This window comes from Engraulis encrasicolus, chromosome 7 (assembly GCF_034702125.1).
Source record: "Engraulis encrasicolus isolate BLACKSEA-1 chromosome 7, IST_EnEncr_1.0, whole genome shotgun sequence".
In the NCBI taxonomy this organism is placed as follows: domain Eukaryota; kingdom Metazoa; phylum Chordata; class Actinopteri; order Clupeiformes; family Engraulidae; genus Engraulis; species Engraulis encrasicolus.
The window spans coordinates 26,236,786-26,249,377 of record NC_085863.1 but is presented as its reverse complement, the minus strand read 5'-3'; the positions used below and the strand labels follow the sequence as shown (position 1 = coordinate 26,249,377).

Below are 12,592 nucleotides of genomic sequence, written 5' to 3'. Positions count from 1 at the left end.
CTAGGATAACAACAAATTAGTGCCAGCTGTTTATCCGCTTCGTTATTATTAATGTCTGGTCTTCACGACGTACTCAAAGCAGCAGGGCAATGAGCGAGAAAGGAAACAGACAATGGAGTGTTATCCTGCTGCGCATACGTCTTATTTAGCCGGATGAATACGGGGAGCTGCTGGTTCACGAAGACAAACGTGTTATTAGTGTTGTCGTGTGTGTCTGCATTGTAACGACTTTGCCACCATTTAATTAGCATGGTAGACTATGGTGGGGGTGTGGGGCAGTGCTGACTGCCTTTACAGAGTAGAAGTGAAGACAGGCTGGAACAAAGTGGAAGTGGAAATTACAGCCCCACAAAGACGCTACATCAATATCTATAAATAATATTGCTTTGAAGTGCGAGGGGGAGAGCTGTCATTTGGTTCGACCTCTACATGTTGGGTAACACTTTACTTGATGCCGGTGTCATGAGCATGTCATTACAGTGTCATAATAGCGTTATGCATGTGTCATAAACATTATGTCCATGCCATAAACATTTTATGACTGTTGGCCTTCAGTGACATTTGGTTATGGCAAAGACAATTGTGGCTTGGTGGCTTGGTGAAGCAACCACAATGGTAACTGTTATGAGGTACAGTAGTTGTCAAGAGCAAAAAAACAAATACACGGTACATTTTTCAGTGTTGGTTCAACTTAACCTAATTCAACAGTTAGATTTAATACAGTGTAGAGAATAGAATACACCCCTCTGGTTGGCTAAACTGTATAAGCCTTGCCTGTATATTCCTGCATGCAATATTTGTCGCTTTATTTTGTCCTGCTTTTGCTGTAATCACATCATTGGTCATTCATTTACTATATTTCATTACATTACATTGCACTTAGCTGACGCTTTCATTTTATTCAAAGCGACTTACAACTATTATTTTTCAGGGTATCGGTAACAGTCTCTGGTGCAATGTGGGGTTAGGTGCCTTGCTCAAGTGCACTACAGCCATGGATGGAGATGTAGGGAGAGGTCAGGGGGGATTCGAACCGGTGTTCTGTCGAGATGTGTTGCCTCGTCGAGATGACCGACCGGTCGCCCTATTCGATAGTGGTGTTCTATTTGCGATGCCTCATCTAAATGAGCGACCTTGATTTTCCGCGGAAGGCGTTTCAATCGGTCCACGTAGGACTGTTTTAATAACCATTACTTTGTTTATTTCACGGACAGGGGTGTGCAATCGTTCGTGCGGAGTTTAATAAGAACGTGCGGCTGCTGACCACTAAAAAACCGTGAGCCTCTCGTTTGAGCAAGTTAAGAAACGTGCCATATGAAAGAGACTGAGTTGAGTTTGCGCAAATACTGGAGAAAGTGTTTGGGATCAGGGCCTGGCTACGGGTTGTTTAATGCAGTCATTTGCTGTTGGTTTGGTTTCAATGCGACGTGGGCTCGCAAGGCAAATTGCCACATGAAATCATGTGCTATGGGGATAAACAAGCGCGGTTTAGATATTCCCAGATAGCAGATAGCGTAGGCCTATTGTGGCTTTGTTTTGGCAGATGTCTGTCTTTTAATGACCGGAATCATATTTTCATAACATCCCCACCAGTGAATTTCTTATTACCATGTTCAGGCATATTAGGCTACAATGCAGTCGATTCAAATTCTTGAGTGAAAAGGGTGGAGGGAGCATTTTGACAGCTCAATCAGAGGTGGCGATTTTTTCCATTTTGCAATGAGAACGCCTCCAGTCCTCTACATGTCTTTTCTGATCGATGTTACAATGTTCGAGGCTGAGTGTGTGAGCGATTACGGTTAGGCAACAAAGTAGCACATTTTCAAGGCCACGCTATTTCGCAGATTTTCCAATGAGCTGCTGGATGATCCACGCTATTTCCCGTTTAATATATCGTAACTTTCAGTCCATGACAGTCGGTGGACAGGCTATAGGCTAACTAAACTATGGATGACTGGTGGTAACTTCAGGAGGACTTTGTCTTTCTCAAATGCTAGGCCAGTGTCCTTCCAAGTGTATCAGCCTAATTAGTCACGCCCAGTGATTGGATACCCTTTATTAGTCACACCCAGTGATTGGATATTCTGTAGAGTTCACCAAAAAGTATCCAATCACTGGGTGTGACTAATTAGGCTGATACACTTGGAAGGACACTAGCCTTGCATTTGAGAAAGACCCATAGGCTACAGTTTGAGTCTTGACAGTCTCAGGGGATCCTATCGTAACTTGCGGTCTCACAATTCGATGGGCAATCACCCGCGAAAACCACCGCGAGGGTGTGCGCATGCGTGCGCATGCTCAGTAGCGAAGAGAATCACATCTCGACGGGTCGCTCATATAGACAGGACACCGGCAACCTCTAAATTGAAAGACCAACTGTCTAACCACTAGGCCACGGCTGCCCATACTACATGGTGTCTATATGATGTAATTAATGTCACCGGTCATTAATGCTATACAAAGGGAGTCTGAGGTCATGGGGAGGGCAAGCACTTGGCATGCACACGATCACGGCTGCAGTTTGATACTGCAGTACAATGCCAATTTTTTTCTTAGAATAAAGGAATGTCTGTGACTTTCTTTCGTCATGCTGTTGCCCCTACAATGAACACCAACATATTCAATCCCTGTAGGCCCTTTAACCGGTCTTTATCATTTAACAAGTAACCAAGTCTGTCAGTCTGATGTCATCAAGGGGATGACATCATTGTTTGTCTATAGTGGTTCAAGCATTTGGCTCCTCTTACAGGCTCAGAGAAGTAGATGTGTGCACATCCCTCCTGATGGGCCAGGTGCAGGACAATAAAAGCAATAATCCAAGTGAAAAAGAATAAAGTCTACAAACACTGCTTGTCTTCTGTGAAAATTGAATAGCAAGAGTGCAATGTTTCGACCTTCAGGTCCTCTTACAGGCGCCATAAGTGACCTAACGTGGACAAACGCGTGTGATAAAACCCCCTTCATAGAGTCGAATGAGGAGCTGCTATCTCTCCCTCAGGTAGTTGTGATTAACCCATTAAGCATTATAAATTTGCTGTTACCACAATGGCAATGACCAAGTCGTAGTGCATTACTAAAGGCCCTGTGTTATGTCATAGTATTGCAATACTATGGTAGTTAACGTTTCAATGACTATTACAGCGTGCCACTGGAGGTACAGCGCGCATTAAGGGGCTACGCCTGGATGGAAAGCCTCGGCCTGATATCCGATACCCTCTTGTTTGCCCTGTGTGCGTGTGTGTGTTTGTGTGTGTGTGCCTGCGTGCCTGCGCGCATGATGTGCTTCGGCAGGGACACTGACTGCTATGGCCGAGCCAGGGACAAAGTCATCTTACCCCTCCTCAATACATACAATTTAATGGGGACACGATTGTGGCGCCACCCCTCTCCCAGGGCCCAGGATAGCTGACCCATTTGTCGCCCCCCCTCTGCTGGCTTCCCTGGTACTGGGCACGTGACCTTGGCCCCAGTTCAGCTGGGCTAAAAACACAACAGTAATCTAAGCTGCAGAGTGCAGCCATCGATCCGTATGCATCAGAGATAGCCTATGCGACTGGCTGGGAACTCTGCCTTTGTTTTGTTATGCTTGTATGCTGTAGGGATGCCATGAATTAGTTTTGTACCTTTCAAGTAAAGGGGGATTCGTGAATTTGTTCCAAAATGTTAAGGTGTTTGTTAAAAGAAAAAGTGCTGCCTGATAACAAACCTGTCTCAAATATTATGATTTAAAAAAAAGAATATTTACAACCCACCGTCAACCTGAAATATTCCTATGGGCTTGATATTTGACATTTATGTATTTATTTTCAACTACATAACGGCCCGAGACACATGTTAAGTCACGTCTCAGCCCTGCCAAGTTTGAAGAATCAAAGGGACATCTTACACAAAAGGCCTTTAACCCATTGATGCCTGAAGCACCTGCAAAAAACGCCTGCCGAATGCCTAAGCCCTTGTTGGGAAAGTTACCCTAAGCCTATAACAACCTAAATATCTTAGCCTCTGATGCACATAAAAACATCAATTAAGTTGCATTTAAACCCCAATACCCTCATCTTGCATTAGAATGTGTTAATTCAGCTGTAACATACCCACATTTTTATTAAAAAAGCTCAAATCTGAAGAGCCTGAATGCAGTGTATATGTGTCTCCAGGCAAGGGTAAACAACACATACTGTACGAGTCATCAGGCTAAAATGGGTTAACTTAGTGAGACTGACACAAAGATGGACGCCTATACTGAACTGGCATTTCATGATTTCTGATATTGACATTGCTGAGTGATAGGAATTTGCAGCCTGATATGTGCTCTGTGCCCTTAGAGCTGTGTGTGTGCGTGTGATATATTTACCATATAGCACACAAATAGATTTAGCCAAAGTGTTTGGTATGCCAGATATACAAAATATTTTTCAACACATTTACACAGCGAGCTGTATTTGACAACCAAATGGAGCAGGTCTAAGATTGCTCTTCTAAGAGGCCCGAGGGCTTTGTTTATGGGCTTATTTTACTACACAAATAAAAGCAAATGGACCCAAACTCAGTTTACCGAAAGCCATGAGTGACAGATGTCAAAGACAGCACATCAGGAGTAGAGAGAGAACAGTGAGAGAGAGAGAGAGAGAGAGAGAGAGAGAGAGAGAGAGAGAGAGAGAGAGAGAGAGAGAGAAAGAGAGAGAGAGTTAACAGGTAGAGAAAGGCAGAGAGAACAACATAGGAAAGGAAAGACAAAAAGAAAAGGGAGAGATGGTGCCAGGGAGTGAGAAGAAGAGAAAGAGGAAAGAGAGAGAGGGGGAAGGGTTGCAGATGAGATGAGATGAAATAAAAAAAAGAGCTTCCCAGAACAACCTTAATTAAGAGGCACAGCACAGATATGTGAATACACTGATAATGTGGTCTCTAATCTCGAATAGATACAGGAACAACAGCTATGTCTGACCACAGCGCCCTCGATAAGGATACAGAAGCTGAGGCGCACTTCAGAACACAGTAAGATAAGAGAGAAGATAAGCGCTCCTCTGCTTCTGATAACAAGGGCAAGTGATAAACAGGGTTAGGTTATAGTGGTGTGTGTGTGTGTGTGTGTGTGTGTGTGTGTGTGTGTGTGTGTGTGTGTGTGTGTGTGTGTGTGTGTGTGTGTGTGTGTGTGTGTGTGTGTGTGTGTGTGTGTGTGTGTGTGTGTGTGTGTGTGTGTGTGTGTGTGTGTGTGTGTGTGTGAGAGAGAGAGATGTGAAAAGATAGTAGACAGGATACTATGTCGGGCGGGCATCATATGCACAAGATATTGTACTACATAAGCACAGAAACACAGAGCTACACATCATGTCATATGCCTTATACGTACTATCAGGCCACTATACTGTATGTCGACCTATAGAGCGCATTAAACATTGAGTAAGTGGTGATGGAAAGGGAGAGAGAAAGGTGGAGTTGTACTGTATACAGGTTTAAGAGGAGACATGAAAAAGAAATGAAACCAGATTGCATTCTCACAGAAAATGCTGGAAGCGGGCTTGCCTTTTGGGGCGGAGCTGAGCAGTTTTAGTTTTGATATCTCTATAGCTAAATTAAAAACAAACTACTATTGAGAATACAAAGCTAAAAGAAATGTTGGAAAAATCCATCCACCGAGTCAGAAGTTATGGGCCAAACAATTCAGCCATCTTGGATTCAGCCATCTTGAAAGTGTTGTAGCTCCGTGTTTTGGGGATATACAAAGTGACATACATGTTATTTTACATTGGCTAAGGCATTGTTTCCCAACCTTTTTCTTAGGGGACCCATGTTTTCACTATTTTAAGCTTTGGTGACCCAACCACGCGAGCGCCAGCACGAGACGGAGTCACAAGATGCCCTCCGTTTCCTGTGATAACTTATTTTAGTTATTTTATTCCTCAATTCGTCTTTGGTCAAATATTGAATAAATGTTTAATGTAGCACTTACAATTTGTTGCGTCTATGCATTTATTAGTTAAATGCTTTGTCTTTTATTCAACATGGGCTATACAGTGCCCTCCATAATTATTGGCACCCCTGGTTGAGATGTGTTAAAAGCCTTAAAATAAATTCAGTGTTTATTGCAGAAGAATACTGTCACACTGAAAATGTTAGGAAAATGTAGCCTTCAACTCAAATGAATTGTAGGAAAATAAAAAAAAATCCCTGACTAAAAATTAATTATTTTTCATTAAATCACCTGTTCCACAATTATTGGCACCCTTAACAATTCCCAGGAAATAAATATAATTGAAGCATTTCTGTCATTTCTACAGTAGTTTACAAAGTTTACCAGAGTATGTAGGAACATTTAATTAGTAATTCATCACTTCCTGTTTCCCTGGGGTATAAATATGATGTGACACCGAGGCCATTTCTCTTATCCACTCTTAAACATGGGAAAGACAAAGGAACACAGCATACAAGTGAGGCAGATGTGCGTCGACCTTCACAGGCCAGGCAGAGGCTACAAGAAGATTGCCACTCAACTGCAGCTAGCCATATCCACTGTGAGAGGAATAATTAAGAAGTTCAAAACAACTGGAACAGTGGTAAACAAGCCTGGACGAGGACCCAAGTTTATTTTGCCACCACGCACAGTGAGGAGGATGGTAAGAGAAATCAAAAGATCTCCAAGGCTCACTGTTACAGAATTACAACAAATGGTAGCATCCTGGGGTCACAAAGTCTCCAAATCAACCATCAGGCGCTGTCTACACGCCAACAAGCTGTTTGGGAGGCATGCACGGAGAAAACCTTTCCTCACCCACAATCATAAACGCAAACGTCTGGAGTTCGCCAAGCGGTATTGGGGCTTCAACTGGGACCGTGTGCTTTGGTCAGATGAGACCAAGATTGAGCTTTTTGGCAACAAACACTCTAAGTGGGTCTGGCGTGCCACGAAAAATGTGCATGCTGAAAAGCACCTCATACCCACTGTGAAGTATGGGGGTGGGTCAGTGATGCTGTGGGGCTGTTTCGCTTCCAAAGGCCCTGGGAAGCTTGTTAGGGTGCATGGCATCATGAATGCTTTGAAATACCAGGACATTTTAAATCAAAATCTGTTGCCCTCTCCCTGAAAGCTGAAGATGGGTCGTCACTGGGTCTTTCAGCAAGACAATGACCCTAAACATATGGCCAAATCTACACAGAAATGGTTCTCCAGACACAAAATCAAGCTCCTCCCATGGCCATCTCAGTCCCCAGACCTCAACCCCATTGAGAACCTGTGGGGCGAGCTGAAGAGGAGAGTACAGAGGAGAGGACCCAGGTCTCTGGATGATTTAGAGAGATTCTGCAAAGAGGAATGGCTGAAGATCCCTCTTTCTGTCTTTTCCCATCTTGTGAAACATTATAGGAGAAGATTAGGTGCTGTTTTGTTGGCAAAAGGGGGTTTTACAAAATATTAACAACAGGGGTGCTAATAATTGTGACACACATTATTTGATGTCAAATAATTATTTCTTTATGTGGGATTTTTTCCCCACTGAATAAATGCACTTGTATTGAAGGTTGGATTTTTCTCTTTTTTTCCATTAAGGTCCCATATTATTTAGAAAAAAATAATAATAATTGGAAGCTAAAAAACACATCTCAACCAGGGGTGCCAATAATTATGGAGGGCACTGTATATTCAAAATGAAACCCCTTAAAATCAAGAGGGCTCCGCGACCCCCTGTGGATCTTTGGCGACCCATAAGGGGGGTCCCGACCCATAGGTTGGGAACCACTGGGCTAAGGAACACTTCATATGATATAATTTTGAAAGTCAACATGGGTCCGAGTAGGATTCGATAACTTCTGACTGGGTGGATGGATTTTTTCCAACATTTCTTTTAGCTTTGTTTTCTCAATAGTAATTTGCTTTTAATTTAGGGATAGAGATATAAAAAATAAAACTGCTCATCTCTGCCCCAAAAGGCAAGCCCGCTTCCAGCATTTTCTGTGAGAATGCAATCTAGTTACACTTTTCAATGTTATTAACCTATGTCTTCTTGATTTTTTTTCATGTCCCCTTAGTTTAGTTTTGTCTGGCTGTATTGTTGAATTTGTGGACACACCAAAACCCCATGGACCCTATTTTTTTTAAAGCATCGTTGCTAACCTGTTAGGCACTTACTGGGTTTCCAATGGGAAATTGCATTGCAACGAAGTAAGTTGCTAACTTAGTTAGCAACGATGTTGTGTAGAGAAAGCACCCCTGGACTTGAACTTGATCTCAGATGCACTTACCTCTCCCGTTGTCCTCGTCCTGCTCCTGATTGTAGGAGTTGAGGACCAGGTGGAGGGAGTGTGCGGAGGGGAGCGTGTTGTGGCCGCTACCGTTGTCTCTCTGCCGGGGTTTGGGCTTGATTAGGGTACCGTGGGCCGAGGGGGGCGGGGAGAACGAGGGGGGCGACTGGGGCGCGGAGGACGGGGGCCGAGGCGAAGGCGAGCGCGGGGGCATCATCATCATCATATCGTCCACATCGTCGTCGTCGTCATCGCCCAGGCCGTTGGAGTCTCCCATCATGCCCACGTCAGCGCCGCCGCCGCCACCCGTCCACAGTCTTTTCAGCGAGTCCCGGCCCGAGTCCCCCCCTCGGCCGCCAGCCCCGACACCGCCCGACCCGATAAAGTCCAGCACGGCGCTCTTGCCTTGCTGCAGCCGGCGCCGCCCCGCGTGGTCCGTCAGCTGCGATCGAGTGAACTCCAGAAGGTTCCGGCAGTCCAGGATGACGGGGTTACTGCCGCCGCCACCGCTACTATGGCCGCCACTGTGCCCTCCGTGCCCTCCGTTCTGCTCATGCCCCATGCAGCCTGCGCCCATGTGGTGGTGGCTGTTGCCTTGCGCCACTTTCGAGCGGTTTATCTTCTTCGCTAGCTCCTCGGGCCATATGGTGCGGACACTGTAGTCGTCGTCGTTGTCATGGATACCACCGATAGGGCCGAAGCCGCCGCCGCGGCCAGACCCGTGCAGAGGCGGCTGTTGATGGTGCTGCTGCTGTTGTTGTTGTTGGTGTTGTTGCTGTTGTTGTTTACTCCGGTGGGGGTTAAAGGTCACTACGATGGGGTCGCTGCTGCAGTAGGAGCAGGTGGAGCTGGCCGTCTGGCTGGCTTTAGGGTTGCAGCCGGTCACGCAGCTCTGGAGCGCCCTCAGGGGTGCCGAGGACGACAGCGGGGCGCACGGTAGGCACCCGCCTACCAACTTCTTCCGGAAGTCGCCCCCCACGCCAGCTGCCGTCTCGCTGGAGCAGGACGCGCAGCCGCCCAGCTGGCCCCGCAGGAGCCCCGCGCGGCACTCGGACGCCGTGCTGTTGGACGAGGACGTGTTGGTGGTGGTGGAGGCGGTGGACAGGCAGCCGCCCAGCGTCTTCAGGCCCATGGCGGCAGCTGCTCCCTGGGCTGCCACCGCTGAGGTGCCCCCTGGTCTCGGAGGAGGAGCTCTGGAGAAGGACGAGGAAGGGCTGTCGGCGGACTGACCGTGGTTGTGGTTGTGGCTGTGGTGGCCGTGGCTATGATGACTGTGACTGTGGTGGCTGTGGCCGTGACTCCGGCCTCCGCGGCAACGCACCAGCTTCCAGCAGCCGCAGCTGAAAGGGTGGGCGAGGTCGATGGTGCAGGTGTGGTCCGGGCTGGGGAAGCCTTCACGGGAGGAGGCAGTGGGGGAGAGAGGGGGGAAGCCGTGAAGCTGCAGCTGAGGTGGGAAATGGGGGTGAGGGGGGTGGTGATGGCGTGAGGAGTGATGGGGGTTGTGGTCCCGGGTTCGAGCGGAGGGCCGCGGGTGAGGGGGGAAGGGGCCGGCCGAGGAAGAAGAGACAGTGGCGGAGGTGCTGGAGGAGTTGGGGGGGTGCGGGGGCACGCGGGAGGGGTAAGGCGGGGGCGGAGGGGCCTGGATCTGAGGAGGAGGAGGAGGAGGGGGGCAGGGGGTGTTCAGGAGCGTGGCATGCGGGGTCAGAGGGGGCTGGTGGGGGCCATGGTGGCGGGGCAGGCTGTGGTGGGGGGGGTTGGCCGACGTCTGCTGCACCGGGACCGGGCCCAGTTTGGTGTTCTCCTTGTTGCCGTTGGAGACTGGGGCACCGCGGTGGTGGTGGTGGTGGTGGTCGCCACGCGAGGCAGATCCGGATCCAGCCCCGGACGCCGAGTAGCCGTTGCAGGTGGAGTAGTCGCGCTCTTTCCTCGGGTTCGTCTGGGTGTTCCGCTGTGCTGGCACGAACTCTAGGACGCCGCCCGGAGAGACGGACAGGTGGTTCTGGTGATGGCTCACCTGTGGCTGAGGCTTCTGGGAAGAGTGGAGGATGCCGCCGCTGCCCCCTTTCCCCAGAGACCCACACCCACCACCACCACCTCCACCACCACCGCTGCTGCCGGAGACTCCACCGTTCCTCCTCTCCTGAAAGTTTAAAACATTTATTTATTGAACACATGGACAGGATGTATTAATAAAAAAAATTAAATGCTAATGATGGTCTCTAAAAATAAAAAAGGCATTCTAGACATATAAATAGGCCTATATTGTAAGTGTAGACTGTTAACAACAACAAGTTGCTTATAAAACAAAAGGTATTTCACAGATTGTTAAAATGAATGAGTAAGAAATGTTGCACAAATTGTGAAAATAAACAATCAAAAAAAAAATACCTGGGCTGGCCCAGCTGTCGCTCTAATGGCTGGGCATTGGAATGCTACACTGTTTGATTCAGGCCCGGGTCATCTGCCGAACCTTTCCCCGACTCTCTCTCCCTACTCATTTCCTGCCCCTCTCTTGCTATCCTGTCACTTATAAAGGCAAAAAGGCATCTTTTAAAAAAATACCTGGGCAGGGTCGAGGTGCAGTGAGACCTTCCTCCCTCCTCGGCCGCTCCTGGTGCTGCCTCCTCGGGTGAGACTGCTGCTTCTCCTGGCCCCCTTGTCTGGAGCCTGGTTGTGGTTGTGGTTGTGGTTGGTACCAGTGCTGCCTCCGCTTCTTCCAGCTCCTCCTCCGCCGCCTTTGTCCAGCGACAGGTGGATGTCGATGGTGTGCGTGTGCTTGTGGTGGGGCCTGGGGCCGAGGGTGACGGTGCCGTTGCTGTGGCAGTGGCTAGGCACGTGCCCACCGACACCTCCGGCGATGCCGTTCTCCCAGCCTCGCTCCCCTCGCTCTCCGCGGACCTTCAATCCATCAACCAATCAAAAGGTATTAAACATTACTATTAACTTCATGGAATGTGCTTAAAAATATACATGGGAATACAATTAATTAAATTAAATTAAATGAATAATATATAGTATTCAATTTTAAAGGATAATTAGAACATAGTATAGTTTATATTGCTCTAGCACAGTGGTTCTCAACCTTTTTTGAACAAATGCCCTCTTGACCTCATCATAAGGCTCCCAACGACCCCCTTGACCACATCATAAGCCTGCCAATCCCAAAAAATAGGCTAATGCCCCCCAATGGCAACTGAGCACCCATCTCTCAGCTATATCTTTCTCAAGCCCCCCTAGACATCCCTGGGGGGCAGTAGAGCCCCAGTTGAGACACACCCTAACATACTATCTGCTATACATTTAGGGCCCTAGTCACTTAGTGATGCGTAAACAATGAGCGCAGTAGTCCTTCTGTGACTGGGGCACCAGTGATTTACAAATAATAATGAGTAAGGGATGCTTGCAAGCTTAGGCACATGTCCATATGCTACTGTGTGTAACCATGGCGACCCAGGTTTGAGTCCAGCCTGGGCCATTTCCCAACCCTACCGCATCTCTGTCTGCTGCATGGAGAGAGCCTATGCTATAACGTAAGCCTATGTTATAACCTGACACCGACATTGTAATTACCAAGTCTTAATCTTTTACTTAAGTTTCTAAGTAGTCATCATAGCAATGCTGCAATGATGTAGTTGAGTCTTTTCAGTAAAGGGTGAACGGATCCACCGACAGGCCCATCTGCAAAAAGAGGCTACAGGCATAAAAAAAATTAATTAAATTATTCTAAAACATTATTCTAAGCAGTGAGTAGACCTTCTGTGAGCGGGACCGGCGCTTGCATTCCCAAGAGCCTCCTCCTCCTCCGCTGCTGCTGCCGTTGGCTGTGAGGGCAGGGTGCGGGCGGATGCGGGCCGAGGGTAAGGGGTGCTGGGACGCGAGGTCGAACCGGGAGGCTGCCCCGCTGCTGCCGCCGCCGCTGTTATTGCTGCTGCCGTGCTGCGGGGGCGCTGTCTGGGGTGAGGCCACGCGCAGGGCCAAACTCTTGGGGCGCTGGATTACCACTATACGCTCGTCAAGAGGCCGCGGAGGCATCTGGGGCAAGGCGGAGCTGTGGGGTGAGAGGGTGTGTGTGTTGGGGGTGAGAGAGAGAGAGAGAGAGAGAGAGAGAGAGAGAGAGAGAGAGAGAGAGAGAGAGAGAGAGAGAGAGAGAGAGAGAGAGAGAGAGAGAGAGAGAGAGAGTTGAAAAAGAGAGGAGAGAAAGAAAGAGCATGAGAAAGGGATGAATAGAAAGGTCAGAGTGAAGAAAGGAGATGACAGAGAGAGAGAGAGAGAGAGAGAGAGAGAGAGAGAGAGAGAGAGAGAGAGAGAGAGAGAGAGAGAGAAACACAAAAGGAGGAAAGACAAATAATAGCAGAGAAAG

General features: G+C 48.0%; 1 protein-coding gene across 1 annotated transcript in view; it reads right to left on the bottom strand.

Annotated features, from left to right (window-relative positions):
* Positions 1-12,264, bottom strand: part of si:dkey-175m17.7 (uncharacterized) — a 20,288-nt gene extending 8,024 nt beyond the window's left edge. Inside the window, exons 1-4 of the mRNA XM_063202187.1 lie at positions 11,986-12,264; positions 10,795-11,130; positions 9,463-10,372; positions 8,233-9,384 (exon numbers count right to left, since the gene is read on the bottom strand). Coding sequence (XP_063058257.1) covers positions 8,233-9,384; positions 9,463-10,372; positions 10,795-11,130; positions 11,986-12,264 — 2,677 coding nt within the window. The remainder of the gene's footprint in view (positions 1-8,232; positions 9,385-9,462; positions 10,373-10,794; positions 11,131-11,985) is intronic.
* Positions 12,265-12,592: the final 328 nt, after the last annotated feature.